Raw genomic sequence first — 15,312 nt, forward strand, 5'->3', positions numbered from 1 at the left:
TCGCATCATGTTTATTTTTAACGTTATGGTCAAGGTCTTGTTTAAAAATGTTCATGTTTATATTCTTCAAATTACGAGATGTTATCATCTTTTTTACTTCGTGCTTCATTGGAAATAAAACGCAAAACACAATTAAATGATGGTCAGAGATTAATTTATCAATATTTGAGACAGATGAAGAGAGAGAATGTTCAATGTCTGTAATGACATGATCTATTGTGTGGCCATGGTTGTTTGTAGGACCGCTTACAAGTTGAATATAGTTGTTTGTGTCAATAATCTCCCGAAATACTTTCGATTCATTTTTGTTTCCGAAATAATCAATGTTAAAATCACCCCTAAAAATATTATGCTTTTTGTTAATGGATTGCATAGACATAAATTCTCCGAACTCAGATAAAAAATCAATTGTTGATATTTTGTTTTGTTGGCTTGGTGGTGGGCGGTAGACACAGTGAAACGACTTTTTAAAATTATTTTCATGAATGGCAAATCCAGCGTATTCAAAACTTCTAAAATTATCATGGTGAAATGATATCTTGTCAAAGAGTGACAAGTTGTAAATAATTGCAATACCACCTCCTTTCCTCCCAATGCGTGGAAATGATTTAATACAAAAGCCTTCGGGTGTAATTGCTTTCATAATTGGATCATCATATGAATGATTAAGCCATGTTTCCAAGATGACAAAAATATTAATTTTATGATCTTCAATAATGTCGATTATGTCTTGAGTTTTATTACGACACGATCTAACATTTAGTAATCCAATTTTTAAACTGGTATGATCACTACGTGCAGGTTGTTGTTGTTGTTGTTGTTGTTGTTGTTGTTGTCAGTGAAAATGTCAACATGCATTTCCTGTTTTCTCTTTCCCCACTCATCCATTCTTCTTCTTTCAGCTTATCCCGCATTTTGCAGGGTTGCCATAATGAATGCCACATCTCCATGCATCTCGGTTCAGAGCATCATTTTCAATCAGGCCCGGTTTTTCATACCATCCTTTACCTTATCCCACCATCTAGTCTTTGGGCATCCCTTTTTCCTCTTTCCCGCTATTTGTAAGTCCAATACTTTCCTTCCGGTGTACTCCCTCTCTCGTCTCTTTACGTGTCCGAACCATTTCAATCTATCTTCTCTCATCTTTATTGATACATTCTTCACTTCAGTCGACCTTCGAATTCGTTCATTTCTCACTTGTCCAGCCAAGTGACCATCTCTACATCCTCATCCATCAGAATCCCTAATCTCATGCATTTCCTGTTTTCTGTCTGTGTCTTTTGTCAGAGACACCCAGCCCGAGATCAGGTCAATTTGTATGGCTGAGATTGGAGTGTGGATGAAAAAGTATCCCAACATGTTTTTGGACGACAGCTACTTAAAGTATGTCGGATGGACTCTATATGACAAGGTAAAAAAAAGCTCTGGCCATTTTCCTCGGTTGTCCCTCATTTGGCTGAAGCTAAGATTTGGCCTTTGCATTTATGTTACTATTCCAAATATTTTATTCAACTGTCAGAAGACATTTTTTTTCTTTTCACTGTTCAAAATTTTATTTTACTCATCTAGAAATCAATTTCATCATCATCAACATCATCATTGTCATCGTCATCATCACCAACACATTACATCTACAACCATCATTATCATAATCAACATAATTTTCTTTATTATCATCTTGATCAAATTTTTAAAAAATCATTTATGACCGTCTTGGTCTTGGTTTAAAGAAGTTTTGCTCAGATGGAAGTTCCATATAATTTGTTTATTTTATTTCAGGTTGGTGACGTGCGTCTTTGCTGCCTCAAAACTTTAGCACCTCTCCACGAAACTCCTGATTTATCAGGCAAATTGGAACTCTTCACAAACAGATTTAAGGTAATGTCATTTCCATTTTGAAGTTATAATTTATCAGACTACCCATTTGTGCAATGATAATATCGGTGTATGAGAAGGCCAGCATTATAAACTAACATTAATAATTACCAACTTGTCCTTAATGTGTTAATGCACTGTTTTAAACTCCTTTGTATATTAACTCTGGCTCCAGAAATTTGGTTTTCAATACGTTTTATTGAATTAAACATGTTTATATTGTTCTTAGGTTGGAGACGAAAATTGGGAGTTCCAAAAAAAAATTCATAGTTGTAGGCAGGACTACCATGCAAGCATTCAAGAAGTTTTAGGTTTAAGACTTTTTATAAATCAATCAATCTATGAAATAGAAGTTTTCCAGTAAAATGTAAAAAGAAGTTTTGAATTAAGATTGCTCAATTTCTGAGGTATGTATTCGTGCGTATTTCCTTTAAAAAAAGTATTTTTTGTTTATACTGCTAAAATTATGATTGAGTCTATTGAGCAAATAATATAAATTATATTCCAATATTATTATGACTCGGATCTCTTCGTGTTTCAGGACCGTATAGTGGAGATGACATTAGACAAGGAATACGATGTGGCTGTGCAGGCCATCCGACTGGTCATTCATGTTCTCAAGTAAGTGTTCGGTTGTATTAAATAGATTGGGGAGAGTGGGGAGGGGGGTGTACAAACATGAAATCTGAAATCTTGATTTTTTTTCTTATTATTGTTGGATTTCTTCTTTTTTTTAAAAACAAAAAAAAACTATCGGAAATCCTGCAATATTTACAGGGAAATAATGGCTAATTGTTATACATCTGTATTGTGGAAATTAACATAGATCGAGACGAATCTTATGAGCTATCTTTGCCTTTGACCTCCCATGGCGGACAGGAGATAACACTGTGTCTTCTATCCCCTTATATCTGTTTTCTGAGTTACTTTCGGTCTTTGTCTTGGAATGGGATTACTTAGTTTTGTCCCAGCCCTGGCTGGAGTCCTTGACTGGGAGGGAAACAGTCATACGTATAATTGTAGATCTGAGAGATGATATTATTTTCTTTGTAAATCATCTTACTGTTATGAAATTGTTAGTTTTGTATTCTGTATACATTTGAGTGAGTTCCTCTTATTAGGATCCTGTGCTTGTGTCTGGATGAGACTTTAAGGTGATCTCAAACTATGTACATTGATGGTATGCTCTTGGAATCTACAACTGTTACTAATTTCAACCAATTCCCCATTTTCTTGTGTGCTTTGATTGTAAATCTAGAATATTTTGACTATTCCATTTTCTTCTTTTTACTGGCGCTGATATGACCTAAATGTGTCGCAAGCGTCATGAAATCCTTAAAAATAAAACAAACTTTTGAGCCATCAACGATCAAAATTGGTCCAGTAACGATGTCTGTAGATGCGTGCAAATAAATCTGGCAACAGGGCAGCCAGATAGATGGCAATTCGCAACATCAAATGACCGATCATCTTGTCCTTGTAGATTTTATCAATAATCATTTGAGTCAACGGGTGATGAAAATACCTTTAATTTTAAAAAGGGTTTGGAAGTTACTCGTATATCAATCTGTAAAATATAGTTTTATAATTTTCAGATTTGCCAGTAATTCTGTGCTCGTTGGTAAAAATTTGATATGTACTTTTTGGAACAATTTTGACCCCCAACCCTTTAAAAAAAAACAAAAAACAAGAATAGATGGAATTGAATGTATTACTTTTCTCTTTTATTATATATGCAATGTATTCTAGATATTTTACGTTTTGTACTAAACACAGATTTTGGTGGCCAATCAACACAAATTAATTCACACGCTGAATAATTTTACATATTTTAATGTTTGTTCATAGATCTGGTCAGATTATTTTCACTGTTATTTGGTCTTTTGGACTAGTAATCCAAAGGGGTTTTTTTTTTTTTTTTTTGGAAGACCTGCCTACAACTACAAACATTTAGTAGAAATACAAATTTTTTGGTCCTCGTTGACAATTATATAACGTTCTGTAATTCAATAAACTTATTTAAAACAAAGTTTTGTTGCCAGAGCTAGTATATAAAGGATTTGAAAGCATTAATCCAATGTATTTGAACACAAATTGGTCATTTTTAATGGTAGTTAGTTATAATGTCAACTTTGTTATTACAGCTGAAAACTACGAACTTGTCCAATTCCAAGTAGGCAGGTCTGTTTTTGATAATTTACCATTTAGATTTTAAAGGGGAAAAAAACAATTGTGATGCCTACTATTTTATTATAGTTTTTTTTAAATTTTGTTTCTGTTCAATTTGCATATTTGTTTTTGTTATTTGGTTTTTATTTTTTAGTTTGTATATTTAAGAATTAATTATCATCTCCTGATTATTTCGTAAGACCCTGTAATTGAAAGTTATAGGAATAAAATCATCGTCATGAATTTAAATCTCATGTTAAGTCATTGCAAGTAATTTTCATTGTTGATTTTTTACTTCAGATACAGCGAGAATGTGCTGACAGACAAGGACTGTGAGAACGTCTACGAGCTTGTTTACTCGTCCCATCGCCAAGTGGCTCAAGCAGCAGGGGACTTCCTCAACCATAAACTCTTCAAGCGAGACGACGACATGCCCATTGTCAGGTCTGCCAAGGGAAAGAAACGAAGCCCCAACACTCCTTTGGTTCGGGACTTAGTGCAATTCTTTATTGAGAGTGAGGTGAGTGAGTGTATAGTGCAACAAGGTTGACAATTTTCCCTATATTTACGGAATTCAATATTTTATAAACTCTCGGTATATTTTCCAATCACCTGCTAAATGGAAGAAAAAAAACGTAAGTACATAATAACTCTCTCTACTGGAGTTCAGGACCCAGAAAAAAAAATTCTTTACCACACTCGTGCACCGTCGCAAACCCACCTGGAAGCTTCATTATAACTCACTGTTCAGCCAGATGCTCTGCAGGTTTGGGCTCGTTACAACAATAGGTACGTCTCGGACAGGTGGAAATATTCCCACTGATAAAGCGATTTTGCTGTTAGGCAGATTCTCGACCGAAGCCAATTCGTTGCCACCCAGTGTCTTATCTTGCTGGGTGGAGAAACCTGGCAACTTCTCCCCCAGTTAGATTTGGCGGAAAGTACTTTGCGATAGACTAGCGTCGTATCCAAAGGATAGCAAGCAATTGCTATTGTCCATTCCACGTTATAGAAACTGGGATAAACTCCGGCTCCTTGAGCCCAATGGCTCTCAAGGACTACTTTGTGAGGAGAAGTGAATTGAATAAAAATATGCGCAGTGGATTTCCTGATGGATGAAATATGTATCATGAAAGTTTTCAATTTTCTTTTTTTTTTAATCTTAAAGGCAAAGAAATGTTTTTTTTTGGTTTTTTTTAAGCCTCAGGAATGAGAGACATCCAATGTTTGTCGTCACTTTGCCAGTTTAGGTTTATCTCCATCTTATACGTACGACAATAAAATCAGGCATAGGGACATTGACCTGACATGGCGGTTTTTTGCAAAACTAAATCCCAAATTTTGCAAGCTAAAACCAGCAAAATTTGCAAAATTTGGATATTCTTTTTCATGAACTACCACTTAGCAGAAAATGTTTGACATGACAAAAACAACGGAACATTTATGAAAAAATCCGCGGAAGATTATCATCACTGGTACCCACTAATTTTTTAAAAATATATTTTTTAAATTTTTGGGTGCAAAATCTCGAAAATTTGCAAAAAATTGCAAATTTTGCGGCCGCAATGCAAATCAGCGATTTTTTGCCATTTTTTGCGGCCGTAAGCGATGCAAAAAACTGCCATGACAGATTGACCTTTAAAAAGATAATTAGAAAATAAACAAAATAAACAGATAAATAAAATAACATTTTTAAAAAATATTTTTTTATTCATATTTTATCTTCTGACCATCTCTCCATCCAGCTCCACGAACACGCAGCTTACCTGGTAGACAGTCTATGGGATATAAATGAAATGATGAGTGACTGGGAATGCATGACAGACTTGTTATTGGAGGAACCCAGCAAAGGAGAGGAAGGTGAGAAGAGACCTTGCCTACATCACTTTTTAGTCCTTCTTGTTTTGATAGCAGCTATTTGGCTATTTTGCTTACTTGATTCTTTTTATTTTTATTATTATTATTATTATTTTTATTATTATTATTATATTATTATTATTTTTATTATTATTATTATTATTATTATTATTATTATTATTATTATTATTATTATTATTATTACTTATGTAAATTTGACCTTAACAATGCCACCATCACATTATCTCATTCATCTGTAGTGTTTCACTCATCCTGTTTTGTTGATAAAGGGGAAACCCGAAATGTCTACTTTATCCGTTTTCTTTTATCAAATTGAAGCTTACTATTCAATTTCACATTGTTATTTAGTCCTCTGACTTACTTACCAATTTAGCCTCTGGATCTGTTTTGTTTCCATCCCAAAATCTTAATTAAATGCTATTTATATCACTCATTTTCAGCTCTGGATGACCGACAAGAAGGCAGTTTGATAGAAATCATGGTGTGTTGTGTGAGGCAGGCATCGACGGGAGAATCACCAGTGGGAAGAGGGAACAATAAAAGGGTAGGGAGAAAAGATAAAAGTGAGAAATGAACGAATTTGAAGGTTGACTGAAGTGAAGAATGTATCAATAAAGATGAGAGAAGATAGGTTGAAATGGTTCAGACATGTAAACAGACGAGAGAGGGAAGGGAGTACGTGGGAAGGAAAGTATTGGACCTACAAATAGCAGGAAAGAGGAAAAAGGGATGCCCAAAGACTAGATGGTGGGATAAGGTAAAGGATGCTATGAAAGAACTGGGCCTGGAGGAAGATGATGCGCTGAAGATGGAGATGTGGCATTCATTATGGCAACCCTGCAAAATGCGGGATAAGCTGGAAGAAGAAGAAGAAGAAGAGCTTTTCGGCCAGGACCAGTTTGATGGCCAAGGATTATATTTAAGCTTTTGAGATGTGCGGCTATAATGTCGTCTTGTAGTATGACACTCGCCTTTGGACTAGGAGGTGTGTGGTTTGTGTCCCATACTGAGCGACGGATTGGTGAGTCCTTGGAAAAAGGAAATTGTCTCACCGTACTCAGGTGTAAAATGAGTACCTGGCCGTTAACAGCATTGTCTCTGTAAAAAAAAAAAACAATTTTAATATCGACCGGCAGGCGATTGTATCATCCTGCATGATAAGCATTTTTGCTGTTGGCTAGGGACTTCGTATAAAGCACTTTGAGCACATTTATAATTTCGGGGGGGGGGGGGGGGGGGGGGGGGGGCATTGAGTCTCGGTATTGAAAAAGGCTATGCAAGATATGATCATTACTTTTATGAATAAGTGGTTATCATTGCATGAATATTAACTTTTATTCATCTGTTTGCTTTCCCCACAGTTGTCAGCTAAAGAGGCAAAACAAGTGGCTGAAGATAAGCAAAAACTGACAGAGCATTTCATTGTGGCTTTACCTCAACTTGTATTAAAGGTAATGATAAAGTATAGTTGCTCTCATTTAAATAGTAAGGCACGAGCATTGGAAAGGTGATTGATGTTTGTTACAGTGAATGACATAATCAATCGGATGGTGAAAAGCTTTGAACTGAGATATTGTCAAGTTTAGTCAATTTTTATCAAAAATGAGTTCTTGTCGTAAATGATTGAATCAACCCATTTTGTACGTCTTCGGGAAATATCCAAGCTTAATTTCACTTCTAAATATTTTTTACAGGTAATAAAGTTGAAAAAGTATGAAATTTGTGAAATGTTGATGGATACCTTTCCCATACATCTAACCATATCTTCATGAAAAATCACCCGATTTACTTCAAATGACGATTAGAATGATCTGGGGAGCATATTCTTTCAGAAAATGGAAAAAAAAATGCAAATTAAAAATTTTCACCTTCCTACTGATTATGTCACGCACTGACACATTTATAAAAGGACACATCGCCGTAGCTTCTAACACTCACAGACCAACACACTAATACAGATTTAAGGTTGCCTATTTTTCTGTATATTTAGGAAATTCGGTATATTAAAAAAAACTTTGTGTATATTTTCCAAAATCACATGCTGAACAGTAAAAAGGAAGTTCATAATAATATTGTCTTTTTACAGGAGTTCGACAATCGTATGGTGGTCGGTTGATCTGCGCATGTAAAAGTTCAGTGAATTTTTGTCTCCTGAATTGTCAACCCCTGCAGATTTAATTGATTATAGGCAGATATTTTTTTTTTTTCGGAGTGACAATTTGGATTTTTCCCTCCATATTCAGATTTTTAAACCAAAATTTGGTTGGTTTTGTTGAAAAATAGATAAGTAACTAATTTGATAAAATTTTATAAATTTTATTAATAATAATAATAATGATAATGTTATTTATATAATGCTCAACTTCCACACAAGTGCTCAGCGGTGCTTTACAATATTAATTGTCATTCAAACATTCATTCTTTGACAATTTTGAGAATACATATGAAGAAACAAACTCAAACACAGATACATTTACATTCATAGACAAACTGAACATGCACACACATACTTACATTACTTACATCAATATTACTCACAAACATTAGTAATTTATTATAACGAAAGACCAAAAAAAAAAAAAAATTTATAGTATCACAGAACTAAGGGTGGAAATATTTCATTTTGGATTTATAAAGATATTCATCTTCAGATTCTGATTTCTAAATATTTTTTTTGGTTTAATCCTTATAGCAGATCTATGTTAATCATTTGCCTGGGTGGGGTTCCTGACCTCCCATAGTGGGCAGGGAGGTACTTATTGTGTCTTCTATCCCCCTATATCTGTTTTCCATCTTGCTTTCTGTCTTTGTCTTGGATTGAGATTTCTTGGTTTTGTCCAGGCCCTGGCCGGATACCCTGGCTAAGAGGGAAACAGTCAAATGTATAGTAAGTTTTGGGAAATGATATTTTTTTACTTGTAAATCATCTCTCTGTTATGCACTAATTATTATGTTTTGTTTACATATTATTTATGATTTGTAAACCTTTGATTGTATTCCTCTTGGTGGGGACCTGTGCTTGTGTCTGGGTGAGACTTTTAGGTGATCTCAAACTATGGTGTGCTCTTGGAATCTACATCTGTTCCCTAATTCAACCATTTCCTCTATGTCTAACTTTTCCTCAAGTCCTTTAATTGTATATCTAGAATGTTTTTACTATCCAATTTTCTTCCTTTTTACTGGTGCTGATATGACCTTAATGTGTTGCAAGCATCGTAAAACCCTTAAAAACAAAAACAAACATTAACCATTTGCAATACTCAAATTTGATCGTTCCATTCTTCTTTTCCCAACACCCAGTATTTAATGGATGCAGACAAAGTGGCCAATTTGTTACAGATTCCTCTTTACTTTGATCTTGACATCTACACGTCTGGCAGACAAGAAAAGGTAATGATGAATTTCTAGATTACTACAATCGTAACCTTTAACTCTCTCCTTACCAGCTATTTTTAGAATTTCCCTCGAAAATTCACACCCACCCAGCCCAAAAATAGACTTTTTTACTCAAACAAACAAGTACCAAGTGAGCTCTACAACACAGTGTTTAGTATTTATAGCTGTAATCAAAGCATTTCTTTAAATTTTGTGATGTACAAGAGAAATCAGAATGAGAAAATTGTTGGTTTCATCATAACGAATGTGACGATTTTTCTATGGGTGGTTAGGAGAGGGTTAAAGAAGGTACTGGTCAATTTATTATAAGATTGCCAGTGTTCCGTATATATTTACAGAATTAGTATGTTAAAAGAGCCTCAGTATATTTTCCGATCATTTGTGAATGGAAGATTAGTAAGTACATGTCTTTTTACTGGAGTTCAGCTCTCAGAGGGTGGTTGGTCGATTTGTTTGGATCAAAGTTCAGTAATTTTTGCCCATTGAATTGGCAACCCTGATTTTAAAAATCAATTACAGACATCCGAACCCACTTATGGGCCTAGTTTAGCATTGTTGTAATGGACAACATTTTGCGTCATTTTTTTTCAGATTTCCATTACAACAATGAGCCCATAAGGAATTGGGTTATCAGACCTGCAAATAAGTGCACGTTGGGATACGCGTTTTTTTGGGTTTTTTTCTGGCCAAAAACATTTTTTTAAATGCATGAAAATAGAAAAAAAATCAACCAAGCTCGACTGGGAATTGAACTTGTTGACTAAGCCATTGCTGATACAATCTCGTGGCATTGATTTGTTATCACACATTTTCTGTTTTTATTTTAGAACCTGGAGTTGTTGCTGCGTTACATCAATGATGTTGTTGAAAAGCATACTAACTCAGAGGTAAGATGCTTTTTCTTATGCTCTCTTTTTTTGTTTTTTTTCCTTTCTTTCTTTCTTTCTTTCTTTCTTTCTTTCTTTCTTTCTTTCTTTCTTTCTTTCTTTCTTTCTTTCTTTCTTTCTTTCTTTCTATATTTCTTTCATTCTTTTTTTCTTTCCTCCTTCCATTTTTTTTCTTTCCTCCTTCCATTTTTTTCTTTCCCTTACTTTTCCTTTCATTTTTTTTCTTTTCTTCTATTTCCTTTACCCTTATTTCTCTTCTTTTTTTCTTTCCTTTTTTTTTTTTTAAAAACAAAAGGGAATTTAAATATTTCAAGTAGATGATAAGCTTTTTAAACAAATTATTTGATTGCAAGGTATCGTCTCCTCCATGTTTCTTATTTTGGTCTCTGAAAGAATTAGATACCTCATCCTGATGAAACAAATGTAGGAACAAACCATACGGAATACACAAATGATACAACTGCAAAACAACTTTAACTCACTCAATCCTAGAGATTTTTGCTACTTTTCAAAATTAGAAAAAAAATGTATTAAAAATGAGCATGTGCATAGATAGTTTTATTTGACTACCATTAACATGTAAACATTTAAAACATTAGCTTTGATACTACGCCTGTAATTTGTCTCAGAAAAATGTAATAAATAGGCATGGGGTGAAAGTAACCCGGGTAAACTACGGATATAGTCGGTGTTAGGATTGAGTGAGTTAATGTGGTTTTTTGTTTTTTCTCTTTAAGTTTTAAACATTGGTCTCAAAGTTTCACTATTTCAAATCCTCCCCTATGGCAACCGGCAGTTTTATTAGCAGTTGCATTCATATTGTTTTGTCCGGTTGCAAGGGTTTTATTCATATTTCTTAGTTCTTTTGATAATATTTACAATTTTACAGTGTCAATTCCATTGATCGGTCCCCAATAGCTCAGTTGGTAGAGCACTCGCTCCACACGCAAAGGGACCAAGATGATCCCGGGTGCTGTCGAGATTTTTTTCCGACCCCCCCCCCCCCCCCCCCCCCCCCCCCCCCTGTCCACCCAGCAGTGAATGAGGTAGCTGAGTCGGGTTATATTTGGCTGAAAGCACTTTGCGATAGACTTGCATCCTATCCAAAGGATAGCAAGCACTTGCTATTGTCCATTTCACGCTATAGAAACTGGGATAAACTCCGGCTCCATGGGCTCAATGGCTCTGAAGGACTCCCTTTTTTTCTTTTTTAATTCCATTGATCGCCTGTCAGGTGATATTATAACGGCCAGGTACTCATTTTACACCTGAGTATGGTGAGAGAATGTGAGTAAAGAGCCTTTTCCAAGGACTCAACTATGCGCCGAGCGCGAGGCTCGAACCCAGGACCTTCCGATCCGAAAGCGAGTGTCATACCACTAGATCACATAGCCGCATGTATATGCTAAGAAAGTAATTTACCAGTTTTGTCAATGATAAGGGGCATACATTATCTCACTGTATTTCTGATATAGCGTGTCTCCTGTAAAAGCCGTAAAAAGTTCCTCTTTTTTAAATGAAAACTTTGATATGAGACCCGTGGTAAAGAAATGGCATTGAATTATTCTATTCATAACTATCACCAGGTATTGGAGGAAATGTAAGGAAGAAATGCATTGAATTATTCTATTCATAACTATCACCAGGTATTGGAGGAAATATAAGGAAGAAATGCATTGAATTATTCTCTTCATAACTATCACCAGGTATTGGAGGAAATGTAAGGAAAAAATGCATTGAATTATTCTATTCATAACTATCACCAGGTATTGGAGGAAATGTAAGGAAGAAATGCATTGAATTATTCTATTCATAACTGTCACCAGGTATTGGAGGCGTGTGCCAAGGCCCTAGAGTGTATGTGTAACGAGGAGTATGCCATAGCTGGTAAAAGTGAAGTGAGCAAGAAGACCCTGGTGGATGCCCTAGTCATCAAACTCAAACAAGCCACACAGGATTATTTTACAGAGGTACGTAGGCATGGCTGATATATGTGGGTGTCCTCGAGACAATCAGTCGCATGGTGAAATGGTGAGAAGCTTCAAAAGGAGATTTTGACAATTTTGGTCAAGAGGTCAATTTTTATGGAACATGATTTTCTCATCAAAAATCGTTAAATTAAACATTTTTCTACATATTGATGAAATATTTTAATTGAATTCTACTCCTAAATATTTTAATTTAATTTTTTTTTATGAAGGTAATTATACTTAATTTCAACTCTTGTCATCTTTGGAAGCGATTTTCTCAAAATTACGGTTTCACACCCTAGCCCATGCATATGACCATAACTTCATGAAAAATCACCCGATTTGCTTCAAATAAAGATTAATATGCTCAGGAGACATTGGGCTTTCAAAAAAAATGCAAAATAAAAACAACAAAAAGAAAAACGCAAAACAAAAATTTTCACCCCATGTGACTGGTTATGTCAGGGACGCACGCGTATGAGACATGGTCTTTTACCACTATTCCGCCATTATCTCTTAAATTCCGAGTTTCAAAAATGATGATAATGGTAAGAAGAAAAAGAAATCAAGAAAACCCTGGTGGATGCACTAGTCACGCAAACTCAAACAAGCCACACAAGATTATTTTACAGAGGTAGATAGGCATGTCTGATGTATGAAATCATGGTGGTCAATGTGAGAACATTTCAGTATGATTTTTACAAGACTTGGTAATAATCATCAGATAAAAATAATAATAATAATAATAATGATAATAATAATAATAATAATAACAACAACAACAACAACAACAACAACAATAATAATAATAATAATATAAACTGGGTGGGGTTCCCGACCTCCCATAGTGGGCAGGGAGGTACTTTCTATGTCTTTTATCCCCCTATATCTGTTTTCCAACATGCTTTCTGTCTTTGTCTTGAAATGAGATTACTTGGGTTTTGTCCTGGCCCCGGCCGGATACCCTGTCAAATGTATAGTTTTGGGAGATGACATTTTTTGTCTTGTAAATCATCTCTGTTATGCACTGTATTGCTTGTTTTACATATATATGATTCGTAAACAGTTAATAGTGTGCTCTTGGAATCTATACCTGCTCCCTATTCATACCAATTCCCCTTTGTCTTACTTTATTTTGGGTGCTTTAGTTGTATTTCTAGAACCTTTTTCTCTCTTATTTTCTTCATTTTTACTGGCACTGATATGACCTAAATGTGTTGCAAATGCCGTAAAACACTTTAAAACAAAAAACATGTCATGACTGTGTCGTGTAACTTAACATCCCCAGGGAGACACACCAGATGAAGATGAGACATTTGCATTGCAGGCCAGTCTGAAGAGGATTTTTGCTTTCTACTCGTAAGTCTGATGTTTTTTATCCTTTTAAAATGATTTTCTCTAATTAGTCTTACCTGCCAACCCTTCCGCTTTTGGCGGAATCATTCCTATTTTCACTCTTCCTTTTTGTACTATTCCGTCATTGTCTCTAAAATTCTGATTTTCAAAAAAAAAAAAAATACCCAGAAAATGACATTCATGGTAAGAATAAAATAAAGGTGAAGAGGGGGGTGTTAAAAAGGTGAAATTCCTATTTCTTGTCTCAAATTCCTATTTTCAGTCGTTCTGATTCCAATTTTGGAATGTGAAGGGTTGGCAGGTCTGGTGTAAGTTGAGTAGTCTTCCATTTCTAATCTTATTTGGGTCTGTAAATGTTCTATGCTAAATTAGTCCTTCAGAGCCATTAGACCTGTGGAGCCGTCGTTTATCTAGGTTTCTCTATCAATAGCAATTGCTTGCTATCCTTTGGATCATTATCCTTATTTTATTAGCCAGTAGGTCAATAATTAAATTGATTAACTTGACTTATTTAATGCCTTCTGGCTGCCTGCCTGCAAATTAACCAACATCTTCTCCAATTCTGTTGATGAATTCCTTCCATTATAACGATTCAAATGAGCTGGAATTAAACCTGATAATTTAGCAACATTTGGACTAGCCTCTGTCATCTTAAATTTGTTAGTGTTAGTAATAGTAATTAAAAAGGCTGACTTCTATATGTTGCAATTCGATGAGAAGGGGGGGGGGGGGCATGTCGTCCACTCATCCCGGGCCAAATGGGTGTTCCTTATTTTATTTTTTAAAAGTTGGCAGCTGCGCATTGGTCTCAATCCTCTGCAAGGGACTGTACGTCTGCAGGGTTTTTTTTTTTTTTTAATACCGATTTTTAAAATTTTGGTGGTTCCGGGGACTCGTTTAAGACTTTTGTTTATTATTCTGTGGATGTTTGATCTTTTTATCTGCCACGATACTTGTTACGATTAAACTACTTGTGAATTTTTCATTACCCATGTAAATAAAAATATCTAAAAAAGGACTCATCACTTGTGCTTTTTATTTCTTGTGAATAAATTCTAATTGATAGTGTGTACTTTGCCTTTAAAAAAATTTTTTTAGCTGTCTCATGAACTGACTGTTTATTATTCGGTGGATGTTTGATCGTAATCTGCCATGATACTTGTTACAATTAAACAACTTGTGAATATTTCATTGCCAACTTTTTTTTAAAAAGGACTCATCACTTGTCCTTTTTATTTCTTGTGAATGAATTCTAATTGATAATGTGTACTTTGTCTTTTTTTTTTAATTTTTTTTTTTTATAGCTGTCATGACCTGACTGCATGGGAATTATGGGAAGACTTGTACCTGGTCGTCAAGAGTGCCCAGAATAAAATGCCTATTCCAGAAGAGGTGAGTTTCGGTGGTTGGACAAAGGGAGGTTTTTTGGGGGTTTTTTTGGTTTTGTTTTGTTTTAAACAAGGAACTTTGTCAGCTTCAATACAGAACAAAGAATGAATATAGATAGTTTGCGCTTGGCTAAGAAGCTCACAACATTGCCATCCGGAAGTATAACGGACCAACACACAAAACTATGTGTAACCTTGAAAGTTTATAGTCTGGTTAATACAGTTTAGTGAGAATTACTCATAACATGGATGGCAAAAAACAATATCAAAGACCTGAGTGACGTCAATTACATATTATCTATAGATGAGATTTTTTTACTATCAGATTTTTTGCGGGGAGTTTTTTTTTGTTTTTTTTTTATGTTTTAAAAAAAAAATTTCTTTCAATCACTG

At 34.8% G+C, this 15,312-nt stretch overlaps 1 protein-coding gene across 2 annotated transcripts in view; it reads left to right on the forward strand.

Annotated features, from left to right (window-relative positions):
* The window catches only part of LOC144980712 (cohesin subunit SA-2-like), a 75,968-nt gene that overhangs the window by 23,330 nt on the left and 37,326 nt on the right, over positions 1-15,312 (forward strand). For both annotated transcript variants that reach the window (XM_078928429.1, XM_078928430.1), the window contains exons 9-20: positions 1,288-1,411; positions 1,780-1,878; positions 2,417-2,496; positions 4,345-4,564; positions 5,790-5,904; positions 6,363-6,466; positions 7,284-7,373; positions 9,223-9,312; positions 10,146-10,205; positions 12,032-12,175; positions 13,464-13,534; positions 14,836-14,923. In XM_078928429.1, coding sequence (XP_078784555.1) covers positions 1,288-1,411; positions 1,780-1,878; positions 2,417-2,496; positions 4,345-4,564; positions 5,790-5,904; positions 6,363-6,466; positions 7,284-7,373; positions 9,223-9,312; positions 10,146-10,205; positions 12,032-12,175; positions 13,464-13,534; positions 14,836-14,923 — 1,285 coding nt within the window. The remainder of the gene's footprint in view (positions 1-1,287; positions 1,412-1,779; positions 1,879-2,416; positions 2,497-4,344; positions 4,565-5,789; positions 5,905-6,362; positions 6,467-7,283; positions 7,374-9,222; positions 9,313-10,145; positions 10,206-12,031; positions 12,176-13,463; positions 13,535-14,835; positions 14,924-15,312) is intronic.

Source organism: Berghia stephanieae, chromosome 10 (genome assembly GCF_034508935.2).
Source record: "Berghia stephanieae isolate SIO BIC M18660-M18661 chromosome 10, UCSD_Bste_1.3, whole genome shotgun sequence".
NCBI classification, from domain to species: Eukaryota; Metazoa; Mollusca; class Gastropoda; order Nudibranchia; family Aeolidiidae; genus Berghia; species Berghia stephanieae.